This window comes from Excalfactoria chinensis, chromosome 14, assembly GCF_039878825.1.
Source record: "Excalfactoria chinensis isolate bCotChi1 chromosome 14, bCotChi1.hap2, whole genome shotgun sequence".
Taxonomy (NCBI): Eukaryota; Metazoa; Chordata; class Aves; order Galliformes; family Phasianidae; genus Excalfactoria; species Excalfactoria chinensis.
This window is the reverse complement of record NC_092838.1, coordinates 1,727,644-1,741,132: the sequence shown is the minus strand read 5'-3', so window position 1 is coordinate 1,741,132 and position 13,489 is coordinate 1,727,644. Positions and strand designations below refer to the sequence as shown.

General features: G+C 65.1%; 3 protein-coding genes across 4 annotated transcripts in view; 1 reads left to right on the top strand and 2 right to left on the bottom strand.

Moving 5' to 3' along the window:
* Positions 1-781: 781 nt before the first annotated feature.
* TFAP4 (transcription factor AP-4) lies at positions 782-5,630 on the bottom strand. The gene is made up of 7 exons (XM_072349304.1): positions 5,042-5,630; positions 3,758-3,923; positions 3,470-3,568; positions 2,938-3,108; positions 2,447-2,584; positions 1,254-1,412; positions 782-1,149 (listed from the first exon to the last, which is right to left on the bottom strand). Exons 1-7 carry the CDS (start codon positions 5,449-5,451, stop codon positions 955-957), a joined length of 1,338 nt encoding a protein of 445 aa, XP_072205405.1. The 5' UTR covers positions 5,452-5,630; the 3' UTR covers positions 782-954.
* Positions 5,631-7,597: 1,967 nt separating this feature from the next.
* GLIS2 (GLIS family zinc finger 2) lies at positions 7,598-12,534 on the top strand. Its single transcript, XM_072348917.1, is given in 7 exon segments — positions 7,598-7,824; positions 8,883-9,018; positions 9,021-9,263; positions 9,362-9,532; positions 9,656-9,789; positions 9,880-9,998; positions 10,088-12,534. Coding segments are annotated over 6 exon segments (1,551 nt in total). The 5' UTR covers positions 7,598-7,824; positions 8,883-8,901; the 3' UTR covers positions 10,855-12,534.
* Positions 12,535-12,681: 147 nt separating this feature from the next.
* Positions 12,682-13,489, bottom strand: part of LOC140258546 (mitochondrial import inner membrane translocase subunit TIM16-like) — a 36,834-nt gene continuing 36,026 nt past the window's right edge. For both annotated transcript variants that reach the window (XM_072348914.1, XM_072348913.1), the window contains 2 exons: positions 13,283-13,348; positions 12,682-12,838 (listed from right to left, as the gene is read on the bottom strand). In XM_072348914.1, coding sequence (XP_072205015.1) covers positions 12,752-12,838; positions 13,283-13,348 — 153 coding nt within the window. In that variant the 3' untranslated portion in view covers positions 12,682-12,751. The remainder of the gene's footprint in view (positions 12,839-13,282; positions 13,349-13,489) is intronic.

Sequence of the window (13,489 nt, the reverse complement as noted above, 5' to 3'; positions counted from 1 at the left end):
TTTTTTTTTTTTCACTTTCTTAACAAAATATAATAGCTTCTCAATGAACACAAAGACCTGAAAATCGTAAAAAAAATACAAAACCAACCAAAAAAAAAAAAAAATTATAATAAAATGAAAGAAACCGAGAGAGAAACAGTTGTGGCTGGGGAGGAACCTACCAAATACCAACAAGGCTCTACACACGACTGGCCTAAACCCTACAGCCAAATGAGGGGGGCGGAGGTGGGGATGGGGAGGAGGGGGGGGGGGGACAGAAATGGGCCCCCCCTGCCCACAACAAAAAGTAGAAGCGACAACAATCACGAAACAGAAAAGCTCTTCTGACCTGACGAACCCCGCAAACCGGATTAAGTGCTTAAAAGGAAGGAGGGGAGCAGGAAGGGGAGCGCTGGGGGTGGGTGCTGCATATGGAGCCCGAGACCCCCACAGCACCGACACTGCGGTCACCAGGAGTGTCCGTTCCCCCCCCCCCTCCCCTTCGGGACCCCCCTGCTTAAAAATGAAACTTTTAAACAGAACAAAAAAAAAAAACAAAAGGAGAAAAGGAATCAAAAATCCCAACCGCCCCCTGGCAGCGTCCCAAGGGAAACCCGGCTGGCTTTGGTTCTGCAGGGCTTCCTGCAGGCGGGGGGGGAGGGGGGGAATTTGGTGACACCAGGGGGGGCTCCGACCCCCCCCCAGCCCTAAGCCCCTTCCCGAAGCCGCTCGGCTGCACCCCCCTTCCAGTTCTGTCCCCCCCCCCTCTGGCTGCCCCCCCCTTTCCCCAGCCCCCCCTTCTCCCCGCTCGCTGGGCACTGAGCACTGAATGGTGCCCGCTTCCAGCGTTACAGTATTGGAAAAAGGTCATAAAAGAGACCCAAATCGCCACGTATTTTTTAAAAATTTCAGCATATTCTCTGACGTTTCCCCCCCATCGCCCCCCTCCCCACCCCGGCTGATGGCCGGGGGGTGTCAGGGCAGCTCCCCTTCCCCCAAAGGGTCTTCTTTGCTCTGGTCCATGGAGTCACTGTCGTTGCCCTCCGTGTCGGAGGCGGTGTCGGAGGCGGAGGGCTCTGGGCAGGCACGTGCGGGCGTCACGATGACGGCACGTCGCTGCTCCTCTTCCTGCAGCTGCTTCTCCTGCGTGCCCTCGATGTGCTGGATGGCCTGTCGGGGGCAAACCAAGTCAGGTGATGAACCCACCCCCCTCCCCAAAGGCTTTAGGACACCTCCCCATCCCCTACACACACACCCCTCGTGGCGCTCCCTACCTGAACGATGGTGTCCAGGTTTTGCCGGGACGTGGAGACTGTGTTGATGACCGAGGACGGGCCCATGGTGACCACGGTGACATGATGGGAGGGAGGTGGTGCTGGTACGATCACAGTGGGGTGGTGGGTGGGCGCTGGGGGACCGTGTGCTGGCAGGAGCTGGGGACAAAGCAAACCCTTCCATGAGCCCCTGGGACACCCAACACGGGGTGATGGCTCCGTCCTCAAACTTCTCACCCAGAGCCATGAGCTGCAGGGCAGCAGCCCTACAAGGTCCCCATACCCCAAAGCGACCCCACTGTGCCCACACTGCTGGGGATGCCGTGTCACTCTGGGCCCAACTCACACATGAGATAATGGGCTTGGAGCAAGGAGAGAACCAGGAGAGAGGCAGCCCAAGGGCTGTGGAGCCCCTGCACCTGGGCAAGGCGGTGACGGGGAGAGCACCGAGACCACCGAGCTTTACCAGCAACTCAGCTGCTGCCCACCTGCCCTGCACGGACACAAGCTAATCTGTGGCCAGCATTGCTTTGGCAGAGCAAAAAGGACAAGGCTGAGCTCAAAGAACTGCCCGTACCCTGAAGCTTTGGACATTCAAGAGGCTGAAGCCAAACCCCAGCAGCTGATTCACACTAACTCCGATCGGCCCGACCCGCTCAGCTGGGAACGCACCGCACCCCTCGGAGCTCCTCGTTAAAACAGCGGATGCGAAGAACCGCCCTGGCAGGAGGCGAAGGAAAGTTCACCTAAAAATAGGCTGCACTTCCCCAGGAGGGATCCTGTGGGGAACATCCCTGCAGAAGCCAGACTGCAAAGGAAGCCAGGCTTTGTCACTGCCTTATAAGATCCCCACACCAGGGTCCTCCAGCTCAAGGAACGGCTCCAAACCGGGGTGGCAGCGCAGAGCAGAGGGAAGCGCAGGCAGCACGCCGGCACCACGCTTGTCTGCCTCCTGCTCCAGGTACAGGGAGCACAGCCTGGAGCTGAGTGTGCAGGGCAGCACTGCACCAACCCCTTCCCTACTCCCTAAGGGAGTAAGTCGTTTTGCTGGGACATCATTGTGCACACAGCACAGCCTCTCACAGGTGCCAAGAGCACCACTGACCTGCCCTAACCTCCATACATCACTGCCTTGCTCATCCCACAAGAAAGCTGCAGGGACAGGAGGGGCAGTGGGCTGCGCCCACACTCACCTGAGTTCGGATCTGCTGCTCCCGCTCCAGCTTCTCCTGGTGCAGTAACCTCACCTGCTCCTGCTGCTGCTGGAGCTGCACCTGCTGAGCAATCACCTTCAGCTTCTCGGGGTACATGTGGGCTTCCAGCGAGCGAACCTGGTGCAGAGAGGGACCCGTTGTGCTGTGGGCAGTGCAGCCCATGCCCTACACACAACCTAAGCTGGGCTGTCCCTGTCTGCGGGATCACGGTGTGGGCAAAGTGGGGAAAGAGACCAGGGCCAAGCATGGGGACATTCCTTACTCAGGGTGCAGTGAGGCACTAGGACTGCTGCCCAGAGATGAGCTATGGGGGCAGCCAGCCCACGGCAGGGCCTGAAAGCAGACGAGCTGTGAGCTCCCTTCCAGCCATCCTACGGCTCTTTGGTTCCATCATCCCCACGGCACAGCCCGCTAGAGGGCGAGCCCTCCCCACACACACAGCGGCGGCGGCGCCGGCCCCACGGCCTCACCTGCTCCTCCAGCATCATGCGGACAGAGCGCTCCTTGTCCAGCTGCTGCCGGAGCTCAATCATTTCTCGCCGCAGGTCCTCGGCCTTCTCATCCTCCCAGATGTCTGGCGAGCCGATGCCTTCATCTTTGTCCTCCGCTCGTCGCCGCTTTGGGGAGGAACCGCTGAACTCCTGCCAAAGGGACGCGGCGTCAGAAGACCAGGGTTCCCCTCCATCTGGACCAGGGGTGGGCAGTGCTGCTCTCATGGCCATCCTCAGTGTCACCCCCACAGCTGGGGAGGGTGAAACCCCCACGGCCATCCCAACACGGGGGTCACTAAGAGAAATGTCTCCTGGGTATAAGGAGCCAATGCCCCCATCTACTCCCCTGGCCTGCCAGGAGAGCGTGAAACAATCCCACCCTGCAGTTATTAGGATGGGGATCTCACCCAGACCCCAAGGAGAAGCAGTGATGCTCTGAGCACACCCAAAGTTGTGGCCATCCCTTCCCCCGCCACGCGGCACCATCCCTTCCCAGCACCCCAAGCACCACCTGGATGAACCGCTTGAGCTGGGTGTTCTGCTGTAGTAGCCGGGTCTTCTCCTGCTCCAGGGAGAAGATGTACTCAGCTGTCTGCTGGAGGATGGCCGCCTGTTGGAGAAGCGGGGGCACAGTGAGGCAGCACAGCCCGGCTCCGAGCCAGGACCCAGCCCCACTCCCACCCAGCATCTCTCCTGCAGTTCCCCGTGAGCGGCACACACAGCACAGCCTCCAATCCCTCCTCCCAACACAGCTCACCCAATGCATCGCCCACTGATGTGACCCCGGATCCCAACTCACCTTGCTGAGCTTCTCCCCGTCCGTGTGCGGGATGAGGGTTTTCAACGACTGGAAGCCAGCATTGATGCTTTGCATCCGCCTTCTCTCGTTGCTGTTGGCGATTTCCCTACGTATCCGCCGCTCCTGGTCCCGCTGGGTCTCAGGAGTCAATGGGATGTTGGCCAGGCTGCAAGAGGAGCTCAGTGTTAGGGGCTAGGGGGGGGGAACACCTCGCTATGCAACTAAACCCATCTCTGGGCAGGACAAGGAGAGGCTGGATGGATGTGAGCTGGAGAGAACTTTATGCCTATAAGGAATGCAGTGAGGAAGGGGACTAGCAGACACCCCACCAGCATCTCCATGGTGCCCACGTGCTGGCTGGGAGCGCCGCTTGCATGCATCCCTATGGGGCCACCGGCGTGTGTGGCCATAAGAAGGCGGCTCTCTCCGCCCCGCTGATGGCTTCCAGCTGACAGATCCCAAAGGAGAAGCCTTAGTCCCACCCTAAGCTTACAGGAGGCCGGTTGTGGGCTCGCATGCCGTCCGCCCTCCCGGCTCGCGGTTCCGCTCGGCGCAGCACGCGGGGCCAGCCCCGCGTGCTGCGCCGAGCGGAACCGCGAGCCGGGAGGGCGGCTCCCCGTAACCACCGTAGGGATCCTACCGACCCCCGAGGTTCACAACCCGCTTTGTGCAGCAGCGTGGCCCGCTTGGGCCTAGCTCCGTTCCAACCGCACTACATGTCCCGGCAGCCCCGTGGCCGACCCGCCTCCTCCGGGAGGGCTGCAGAGTCACGGCCAGGCCCGGCAGTAAACACACCTCCCCCCCCCCCCACGCCGCACGCCCCCCGGCAGCGCCCCCAGTTCCCCGGCGGGCCGCTCTGGTTCCCCCCCCCATCCCCCGCGCCCACCCGGTGCCGTGAGATCCCCTTCTCGCTGCGGGGCGGTGCGGGGCCTTAAGGCCGCATGGCCGCTGTCGGCCCCACGGCCCCATGTGCGCGGCGGCGGCGGCCCCGGGAGCGGCACCCACGTGCGGGGAGAGAAGGGAAATGGGGATCGGGGTGGAAGTGGAGGGGGGGGGGGGGAGAAGAGAACAAGAGGGGGGGGGATAAATAATGAAAAGAATGGGGGAGAAAATAATAATTAAAAAAAAAGATATATTTTTTTTAAAGGGTGTAAAAAAATAACGATACACGCGTGGAATCAATCAGATAAAAGAAGGGTTTGGGGGGGGGTAAAGGAGGGGAGGGGGGGGGGGGTCGGAAGGTGGTAATGAATAAAGCGCTGCGGAACCAGCGCTGCCCCCCACCTGCACAGCCCGCCGATGACCTCCTTCTCGGATTTCCTGAAGTGCTGCAGGGATGGCATCTTCTGGGCGGGCACCACGAAGTACTCCATGCCGGACGGCTGCGGGGCGCCGCTGGGCGCGGGGCCGGGCGAGGAGCGACTGCGGCGGGGCTGGAGCGGGCGTGTGTGTGTGTGTGTGTGTGTGTGTGTGTGCGTGTGTCTCAAGGCGGGAAACAGCTGGTGCGAGCACAGCAGCGCTCCCTCCCCCGGCGGCGCCGCCTCCGCCAGCCACCGGCCCATGTAAACAAAGGACGGCGCGGGATTCGGCGCGGAGCGGGGCGGGGGGGGGCAGCGCGGGGCCGGAGGGGCGGCGGGGAGACGCTGGTTGCGGGCGGGTCGGTCCCCGCGGCGCCCCGTCCCCCCCCCCCCCATCCGTCACCGAGCCGCGGGGCGGTGGCCCGTTCGGCCCCGTGCTGCGCCGTCCCGTCCGAGCCCGGCCCGGCCCGAGCCCTGCCCTATCCCCGTCCCGTCCTATCTCGTCCCGTTCCGACCCGTTCCGTCCCTGTCCGATCCCATCCCATCCTACGCTGCCCCTTCCCGTCCCGTCCCTGCGCCGTCCCCGTGCCGCCCCGTCTGACCCCGTTCCGTCCCATCTCAGCCCGTCCCGTCGCACCCCATCCCGTCCCGTCCTACCTCATCCCATCCCAACCTGTCCCACCCCCAACCCACCCCATCCGATCCCGCCCTGTCCCCACCCCAACCTGTGCCACCCCCTGTCCCTATTCCAGCCCATCCTGTGCCATCCCTTCTGATCCTACCCCATCCCAGCCCTTCCCATCCCCATCCTGTCCCATCCCATCCTCATGCCACCCATCCTACCCTGCCCTCATCCCGTCCTGTCCCCATCCCGTCCTCATACCACCCCATCCAACCCTGTCCCATTCCATCCTATCCTACCCCTGCCCTATCCTATCTCATCCCACTCTGTTCTGTTCTATCCCCATCCCATGTCATCCCATCTGATCCTATTCCATCCTATCCTGTCCTATCCTGTCCTCTCTCATCCCCATCCCCACCCCATGTGATCTTGTCCCCATCTCAACCTGTGCCATCCCTTCCAACCCTAATCCATCCCATCTCACCCCTTCCCATTCCGCTTTGTTCTGTCCTGTTTTCTCTCATCCCATCTCATCCCATTCTATCTCTGTCCCACCCTGTCCTGTCATCATCTGTGCTATCCCATTTCATTTTTGTTCCATTTTACCCCCTTTGATTCCGTTTCAGCCCATTCCATTTTGTTCTAGCTCTATTCTACCCCATCCTACCCCATCCTGTCCTGCCCTCATCCCATCCTGTGTCATCTCCTTTGATCATACTCCAGCCTGTCCAGCCCTGCCCCATCCTATCCTGTGCCACCCCATCTACCCCGTCCTATTCCATCCCATCCTATCCCTGTCCTATTCCATCCTGTCCCCATCCCATCCTGTGCTATCCCATCTGATCCTACCTCATCCCTTCCCATTCCATCCTGTTCCATTCCATCCTATCCTATCCCTGTCCTATCTCGTCCCCTTGCACCCCATGCTATCCCATCCCCTCCCATCCCCTCCTGTTCCATTCTATCCCTGTATCATCTCCATCCTGTCCCCATCCCAACCCGTTCCATCCCATCCGATCCTATCCCATTATGCCCCATGCCATCCTATCCCACCCTGCCCTGTCCCCACCCCATTCCATCCCTCCCTGTTCAACTCTGCTCCGTTCCATCTCATCCCATCCTGTCCTATACCCATCCTATGCTACGCTGTCTGACCCTATTACATCCCTTCCTGTCCACACTCTATCCTATCCCCACCTCATTCTGTACCACCCCCTCTATTCCCATCTCACTCCATCCCATTCCACTCCATTCTGCCCTGTCCTGCCTAATCCCATTCTATCCCTGTCCCCACTTCACCCCCCCCCATCTCACCCCATCGGGGCCGCAGGGCTCACGGCCCCCCACGGGGCTCACCGAGGCGGGTGACAGCAGCCCTCCCCCCCGCACCCCGGGTGGCAGCTCAGCCCTTCAGCCGTTCTGCGGGTATCCCCGGGGCCGACGAGCTCAACATCGCCGCCCACGCGCGACCCCCCCCCCCCACGCGTGACACGGGGCGGCGCGCCCCACCCGCGGTCAGCCCACATCCTGCCCCCGGAAGGAGCCCCGGGGACACCCCCCGCCCTCCTCCCTTCCCCCGCGGGGGGTGACGTCATAGGGAGGCCCTGCCAGGCGTGACGTCACGGAGCGGCGCTGCCGTCACGCGGGACATTCGCCCCCCCCTAGAAAATAAATCGAAGTTAATGAAGAGCGGAGGTGTGTGTGTGTGTGTGGGGGGGGGGGGGGGGGGGGGGGCGGCATCCATCGGCCCACGCGTGACACCCCGCGGTGCCCCCGCTCGTCGTGCGCTATTGCTCCGTGCGCGGCCGTGCGGTGCGCTCCGTCCCCTTCCACCCGTGGGGCTTTTTCTTTTCCCCTCTCCATCCATCCCCCCCCCCACGCGGGGCGGGCCCAGGCATGCGCTCAGCTCCCACCCGCGAATGGCTGCCGGGGCGGCGGCGCGGCGGGGCCGGTCCTAGCGGGGAGCGCGGCGGGGCGGCCATAAATCACGGCGGGCAGAACCCCCGCCCCGCCCCGGGGCTGCCGGGGGGGGCCCCGCCGCCGCCACCACCGCCGGTGCCGGTCCCCGCGCAGATGTGGCGGAGCCACCCGGTGTCCCATCGGCGGGGGGGGCCGCTCCGCCGCACCCCGCGCTGAGCCGCCCGCAGGTAGGGACGGGATGGGGATGGGGATGGGGATGGGGACGGGGACGGGGACGGGTCCCCCGATGGGTGACAGCTCCGCCTCGGGCGGTGGGTGGGTGAGGGCTTGTGGCGCCCCCCCGCCTTCCTCGCCTTTGTGTCACCCACCCGTGACCGCGTCCTTGCGCTGTTGGCACGGGGAGAGGCCACCCCCCCCCCAACACACACACACACTCTGGGTGGGGGGTGATGCTTTTTATCATCTTATCAAGGGGGAATCAATGATGCCACCTGGTCGCCGGGACCCCCACGGCCCCCCCGACGCCGGAACCGGCAGAGGGGGGGCCCTTGGGGCTGCCGGCGACCCACGGGGGATGTTTAACGGGGGGGCCCCCGCCCCATCGCGGCTCCTCCGCATTCCTCAGCGTCTGCGCCGCGCTGGAGCCCGGCCAGGGTGGGGGGCCCCCGGGGCGGCGGCGGCAACAGTGGGGGGGGGGGTTCCGTGCGTATATATGTGTGTATAAAATCGACGGGGGGGTGGGGAAGGAGAAAGGGTGTGTGTTGGGGGGGGGGACCGGACCGTGCCACGTGTGCTGGGTGCGCTGTGCCCCCAGCCCGGCCCCACGGCCGCAGGAAAAGGGATGGGGGCACCGAGGGTGGGGTGGGGTGAGGAGGAGCCCGGGGGGGCCCCCCCGCAGCAGCCCCTGCGCGGCCCCCGGCGGGGAAGGGGCCCCGGAGGGGGGGAGGAAGCCGGGGATGGGGCCAGCGCGCTCGGGTCACGGCGGGGCTGGAGCCGCCGCCGCCCTGGGAAAGGGCTCCAGAGGGCGGGCGGGCGGGGGGGGCTCCGTCACACCCCCATAGCGCAGTCGTCCCCCCCCCCCTCCGGGGGCCCGCAGCTCCCGCACTGCCCTTTGCCCGCAGCGGAGGTGGTGGTTGGTGGGGGGGGGGGGGGACAGCAGCTCCGTGCCAGCGCCCCGCGGCCTTGAGCCCACGCCAGCTCCGAGGGGGGCGGGGGGGCGGGGATGGGGGCATCGGGGGCTTTACGGCTGTGCCCCCCCACCCTGCCACCGCTCACGCCTTTACAGCACCCCCCCGCCCGGCGCCATGCATTCGCTGGACGAGCCGCTGGACCTCAAGCTGAGCATCTCCAAAGTGCGGAGCGCCCGAGAGAAACGGGAACGCGCCCCCCCAGGACCACGGCCCCGTGCCGTCCCCCCCCCCCTCCGCCGCCGCCGCCCCCCCCCCCGCCGGTCGGGGAGAGCCGGGGCTCCGCGCGGGGGGGGCGGCGGGCAGGGCCGGGCCCCGGGCTGTTGGCACACTCCAAAGCGCTGGAGAAGCGCTTCCCGGCCCTCCCCGTCATGGACCTCAGCCTCTCGCCCCCCCCCGGCGTGGAGTCCCCGGGGGGCGGCGGCGCTTCGCTGTCTCCCGAGCGGCACAGCGACCCCCCCGTGCCCGCCCTCCCCCACGTGAGTACGGCCGCGCGTCCCCTCCCCCTCGGTGCCCCCCCTTGTCCCGGAGAGGGGCCGCACGTCGGTCCTCACCCCCCCGCCCCGTCCCGCCGTAGGATTTCCAGTCCCTGCGCTACATCGACGGCATCCCCGGCTCCTTCCAGTTCTTCCTGCCGCTGGGCGCGGGGGGGGCTCTGCACCTGCCCTCCTTCCTGCCCCCCCCCAAGGACAAACGCCTTTCCCCGGAGCTGCCCCTCCCCAAGCAGCTCGTCTGCCGCTGGTCCAAGGTCAGGCGGGGGCACGGGGCCGGGAGGGGGTGGGATGTGGGGCTGGGGGGGGGGTCGGGGGGGGGGATGACGGGAGCTGGGGCGTCTCCAGCCCTCCCTCACCCCAGCGTCCCCCTCCCGCAGTGCAACCAATTCTTTGACCTCCTGCAAGACCTGGTGGATCACGTCAACGACTTCCACGTCAAACCCGAGAAGGACGCGGGGTATTGCTGCCATTGGGAGGGCTGTGCCCGGCACGGCCGCGGCTTCAACGCCAGGTGGGTGCAGGGGGGGGGATGCGGGGGGGGGCAGCAACCCGTGGTGGCTGTGGGTGCTGTTCCCGGCCCCCCCTGACGGTTCTGATGCAGGTACAAGATGCTGATCCACATCCGGACACACACCAACGAGAAGCCGCATCGCTGCCCCACCTGCAACAAGAGCTTCTCCCGCCTGGAGAACCTGAAGATCCACAACCGCTCACACACCGGTGAGAGCACGGGGCAGGTCGGGGGGGGGGGGGCACGGAGCTGTGCTCAGTGTGGGGGGGCTCAGACGCAGCGCTGTGCCGTCCCGCAGGGGAGAAGCCCTACATCTGCCCCTACGAAGGCTGCAACAAACGCTACTCCAACTCCAGCGACCGCTTCAAGCACACCCGCACGCACTACGTGGAGAAGCCCTACTACTGCAAGATGCCGGGCTGCCACAAGCGCTACACGGACCCCAGCTCGCTCCGCAAGCACATCAAAGCCCACGGGCACTTCGTGTCCCACGAGCACCACGAGATGCTGAAGGCCCACGCGCCCCCCAAGGGCTCTGCGGACGCACCCTACGCCAACGGGGCGCAGCTCCTCCTGCCCAACCCCGCCGCCCTCTTTGCGCCCCACGCGCTGCCCGCTCTGCCCCTCCCTCTGGCTCCGGCCCCGCTCGACCTGAGCGCTCTGGGCTGTGGGTCGGGGGGTTCGCTGCCCGCCCTGCCCGGCCCCGCGCTGCCCCTCAATGGCGGCGGCCCGCTGAACTTGGCCAAAGGGCCGCTGCTGCCATCGCCCTTCGCGGCCGGCGGCCTGGGGCTGCCCGTCATGTCGCTGCTGGCCGGCGGGGCGAAGGCCGAGGCCGAGGAGGCCGAGGGGCGGAAGGGTGGCAAGGAGGGTCGCAAGGCGGGCGGCCGTCGGACGGAGCCGGGTCGCCTGCGGGCCCCCCCCGAGAGCCTGGCGCTGCTGCCGGGGGCCGTGCTCGACCTCTCGACGGGGGTGGGTGCAGCGGGCAGCCCCCCCGAGGCGCTGCCGCCCGGCTGGGTGGTCATCCCGCCTGGCTCCCTGCTGCTCAAACCAGCGGTGGTGAATTGAGGGCTGGGGGGGGTGCGGGGGAGGAGGGCAGGCCGAGACCCCGGCGTCACCCCCAGCATCGCCCCCAGCATCGCCCCCAGCATCGCCCCAGGCCCGGGCTTGCGGCCACATTAACCTTCACGAAAGAAGAACGGACTCTTCTGAGAATAGCAATAATCCCTCGGTGACCCCACGCTGCTGCCCCGGCCTGGGGGGGCTGGTTCACCTGGGGGGCTCTGCCCCGCGCCGGGCAGCGGAGACGCCGCTATTTATTTATCGCCCAGACCCCTGTGCTGACGGGGCCCCGCTCGGGCTCTTCGCTCTCGCTGACTTGGTGTCTCCCTGCCCCAGGCCTCGGCCCCACCGCTGCCAGCTTTGTGGCCAGGCCGTCCCGTGCCGCCTCCCCGGCCATCCCCGTGACAAGGCACACGGCCGCGTGTGCCGCTCGCCGTGCCGGCTCCGCACCGGGGCAGAGCCACCGTGTTTAGCTACGTTCATACCTAACCATGTACCGCAAGCGCACGCAGGCAGCGCGGGCAGGGCTGCAGGCAGCTGCACATCGGCACTGGGCGGCTCGGTGCTCTCAGCTCAGTGCTCTCAGCTCGGTGCCCGTGTTCCCAGATGAGCCCCCGGGCTGTGTGGCAGCGCCGATGCAGGCTGTGCTCTGTGCTGCCGGACCCCATCCTGGCAAGAGGGAGAGTTTGGGCACAGCTGGGTATACAGGCTTCCCCCTGAGCTCCACCAGCAGCACCGAGGGGCAGGAGCCTCGGAGATGGGGGATACCACAGAGGTGCCCCATGGGCTCCATCCCTGCAGCACAGACCCTCCCTTTCTGAGGGCCCACCCCCAGCACACGGGGGCACAGGCGTCCCTCGCCCTGCCCACAGCTTGCTCTGAACCGAGGGTCTCCCTGACCCCGACCCAGCTGCACGGGCTCGGGAAGGGCCCCCCGGCAGCACGCCCTGCGGGGAGCAGGTCTCCCCATGTCACTGTCCTTGTGCCGGGGTGCAGCGGCCGCCCGGCACTGCCACAGCTCGGCATCTGGCCATGGACCAGGCCTCCCCGGCCGGTGTTGGTTTTTCTTGCTCATTCGTCGGTTTGTTGTTGCACATTCCAGGTCATCAGTATTTTAACGGTCTCTAAGTGCCTTTCTATTGTAGTTTCTGGGTTGTTTTTATTTTCCTCCTGTTGGGCTCCATCGCTGTTAGCATAGACTTTAAGGACTACAGAAGCAAGAGATAAGCTAACGATTATAACACTATATTCCTCCATGGGAGAGGAAGTTTATTAAGAAAACAATAAAGTGAAGTTGAAGTAAGTTCCTGTTTCGGTTCGCGCTGCAGCCTGTGCCCAAGGAGCCAGAGGTGGGGACAAAGCACTGAGCTCCTGCCAAGGGACAGAGGGGAAGTGGGTGACACGGCTGCCACCTCCGAGCTGAGGGCACAGCTGGCCCTGCCCTGGGGGGAATGCAGCTGGGGACAGCCCTGCTGTGTCCCAAAGGGCTCCTCACTGCTGTGCCCGACCCAGTGCCCGTCCCCGCAGCCCATCTACATGCAGCTCCCTGCTCTGACGTGGTGCAGAGCCAGAGGCATGTGTGCAGTCAGGCTGCGAGCATCCAACCCCCACTAAAATAGCTCCTGCAGCCCTGCTGGGCGTGATTTGAGCCCTGGCTGCCCTGAGGCCGAGCTGGGGACACCCTTCCTTCCCAGTGCCACCTCCATCATCTGCAGGGCAGAACTCAGCCCATGGGGTCAGGTTTCTGTGCCGCACACCGACAGCCGCGGGGCAGCAGCAGGGCTGGGGCCATCCCGGGTCCCTCCCAGGGCGCAGAGCAGCCAGGCCAGGTGGTGGAGGACACGGTGTTTATTGGCCACCTATAACTTAAGGGAGAGGGAAGCGGGGATGCCAGTGACCGCAGTCACGTCTCGGCTTTCCAGCCTTTCTCCTTCTCGTCCTTGGCCTGGATGCGCAGCTCCTCGTCCAGCCGCTCCTTGGCTCTCACCACCTGCAGGACGAGGCGATGTGGTGATGCGGAGGGCAGGGCTGCACACACACCTCCCTCCCGGCCAGCACCAGGTTCTGAGACCTTCCTGCCCCAGCAGGACTCTGGAAGTTCATGCTGATTGCTGGCGCTGCAGGTCCCTCAGCTCTGTGCTACCCCCAGTGCTGGCAGATCTACAGCATGAGGAAGGGTGAGGATAAGACCTACCCCCGACCCTCTCATGGCACAGCTCTGCTTGGCCGGTGCCAACAGCCACCGTTCCCTCCCTAAGCAGCCAGGCAGAGGCAGCAAAGCTCTCCCTCTGTGACCCACTGATGGGTTCAGCCCAAGTAGGAAGCGGTACTGCCCCAAAACACCCGGTTCTGGAAGGTTCCTGCCCAATCAAAGGAAGCTGGATGGGCTGAGGGCAGAGTTGGGGAACTCCGCAGCTCTCCTTCCTTTGCTCACCTTGGACTGCAGGTAGAAGGAACCTCCCACCGACTTGTCGTTCACCTTGAATAAATGGTCATAGTTCTGCCAAAGGAAAGCCTCCATCAGGAGCTGCCCCTGCACCTCCCTCCCCAAACCCCATTGGCCTGTGGCTCCTGGAGGTGAGGCTCCTTCATGCAGAGATGACGGGCAGCTTTGGAGGAGCACAGTCCGTGTCCAGCAGCT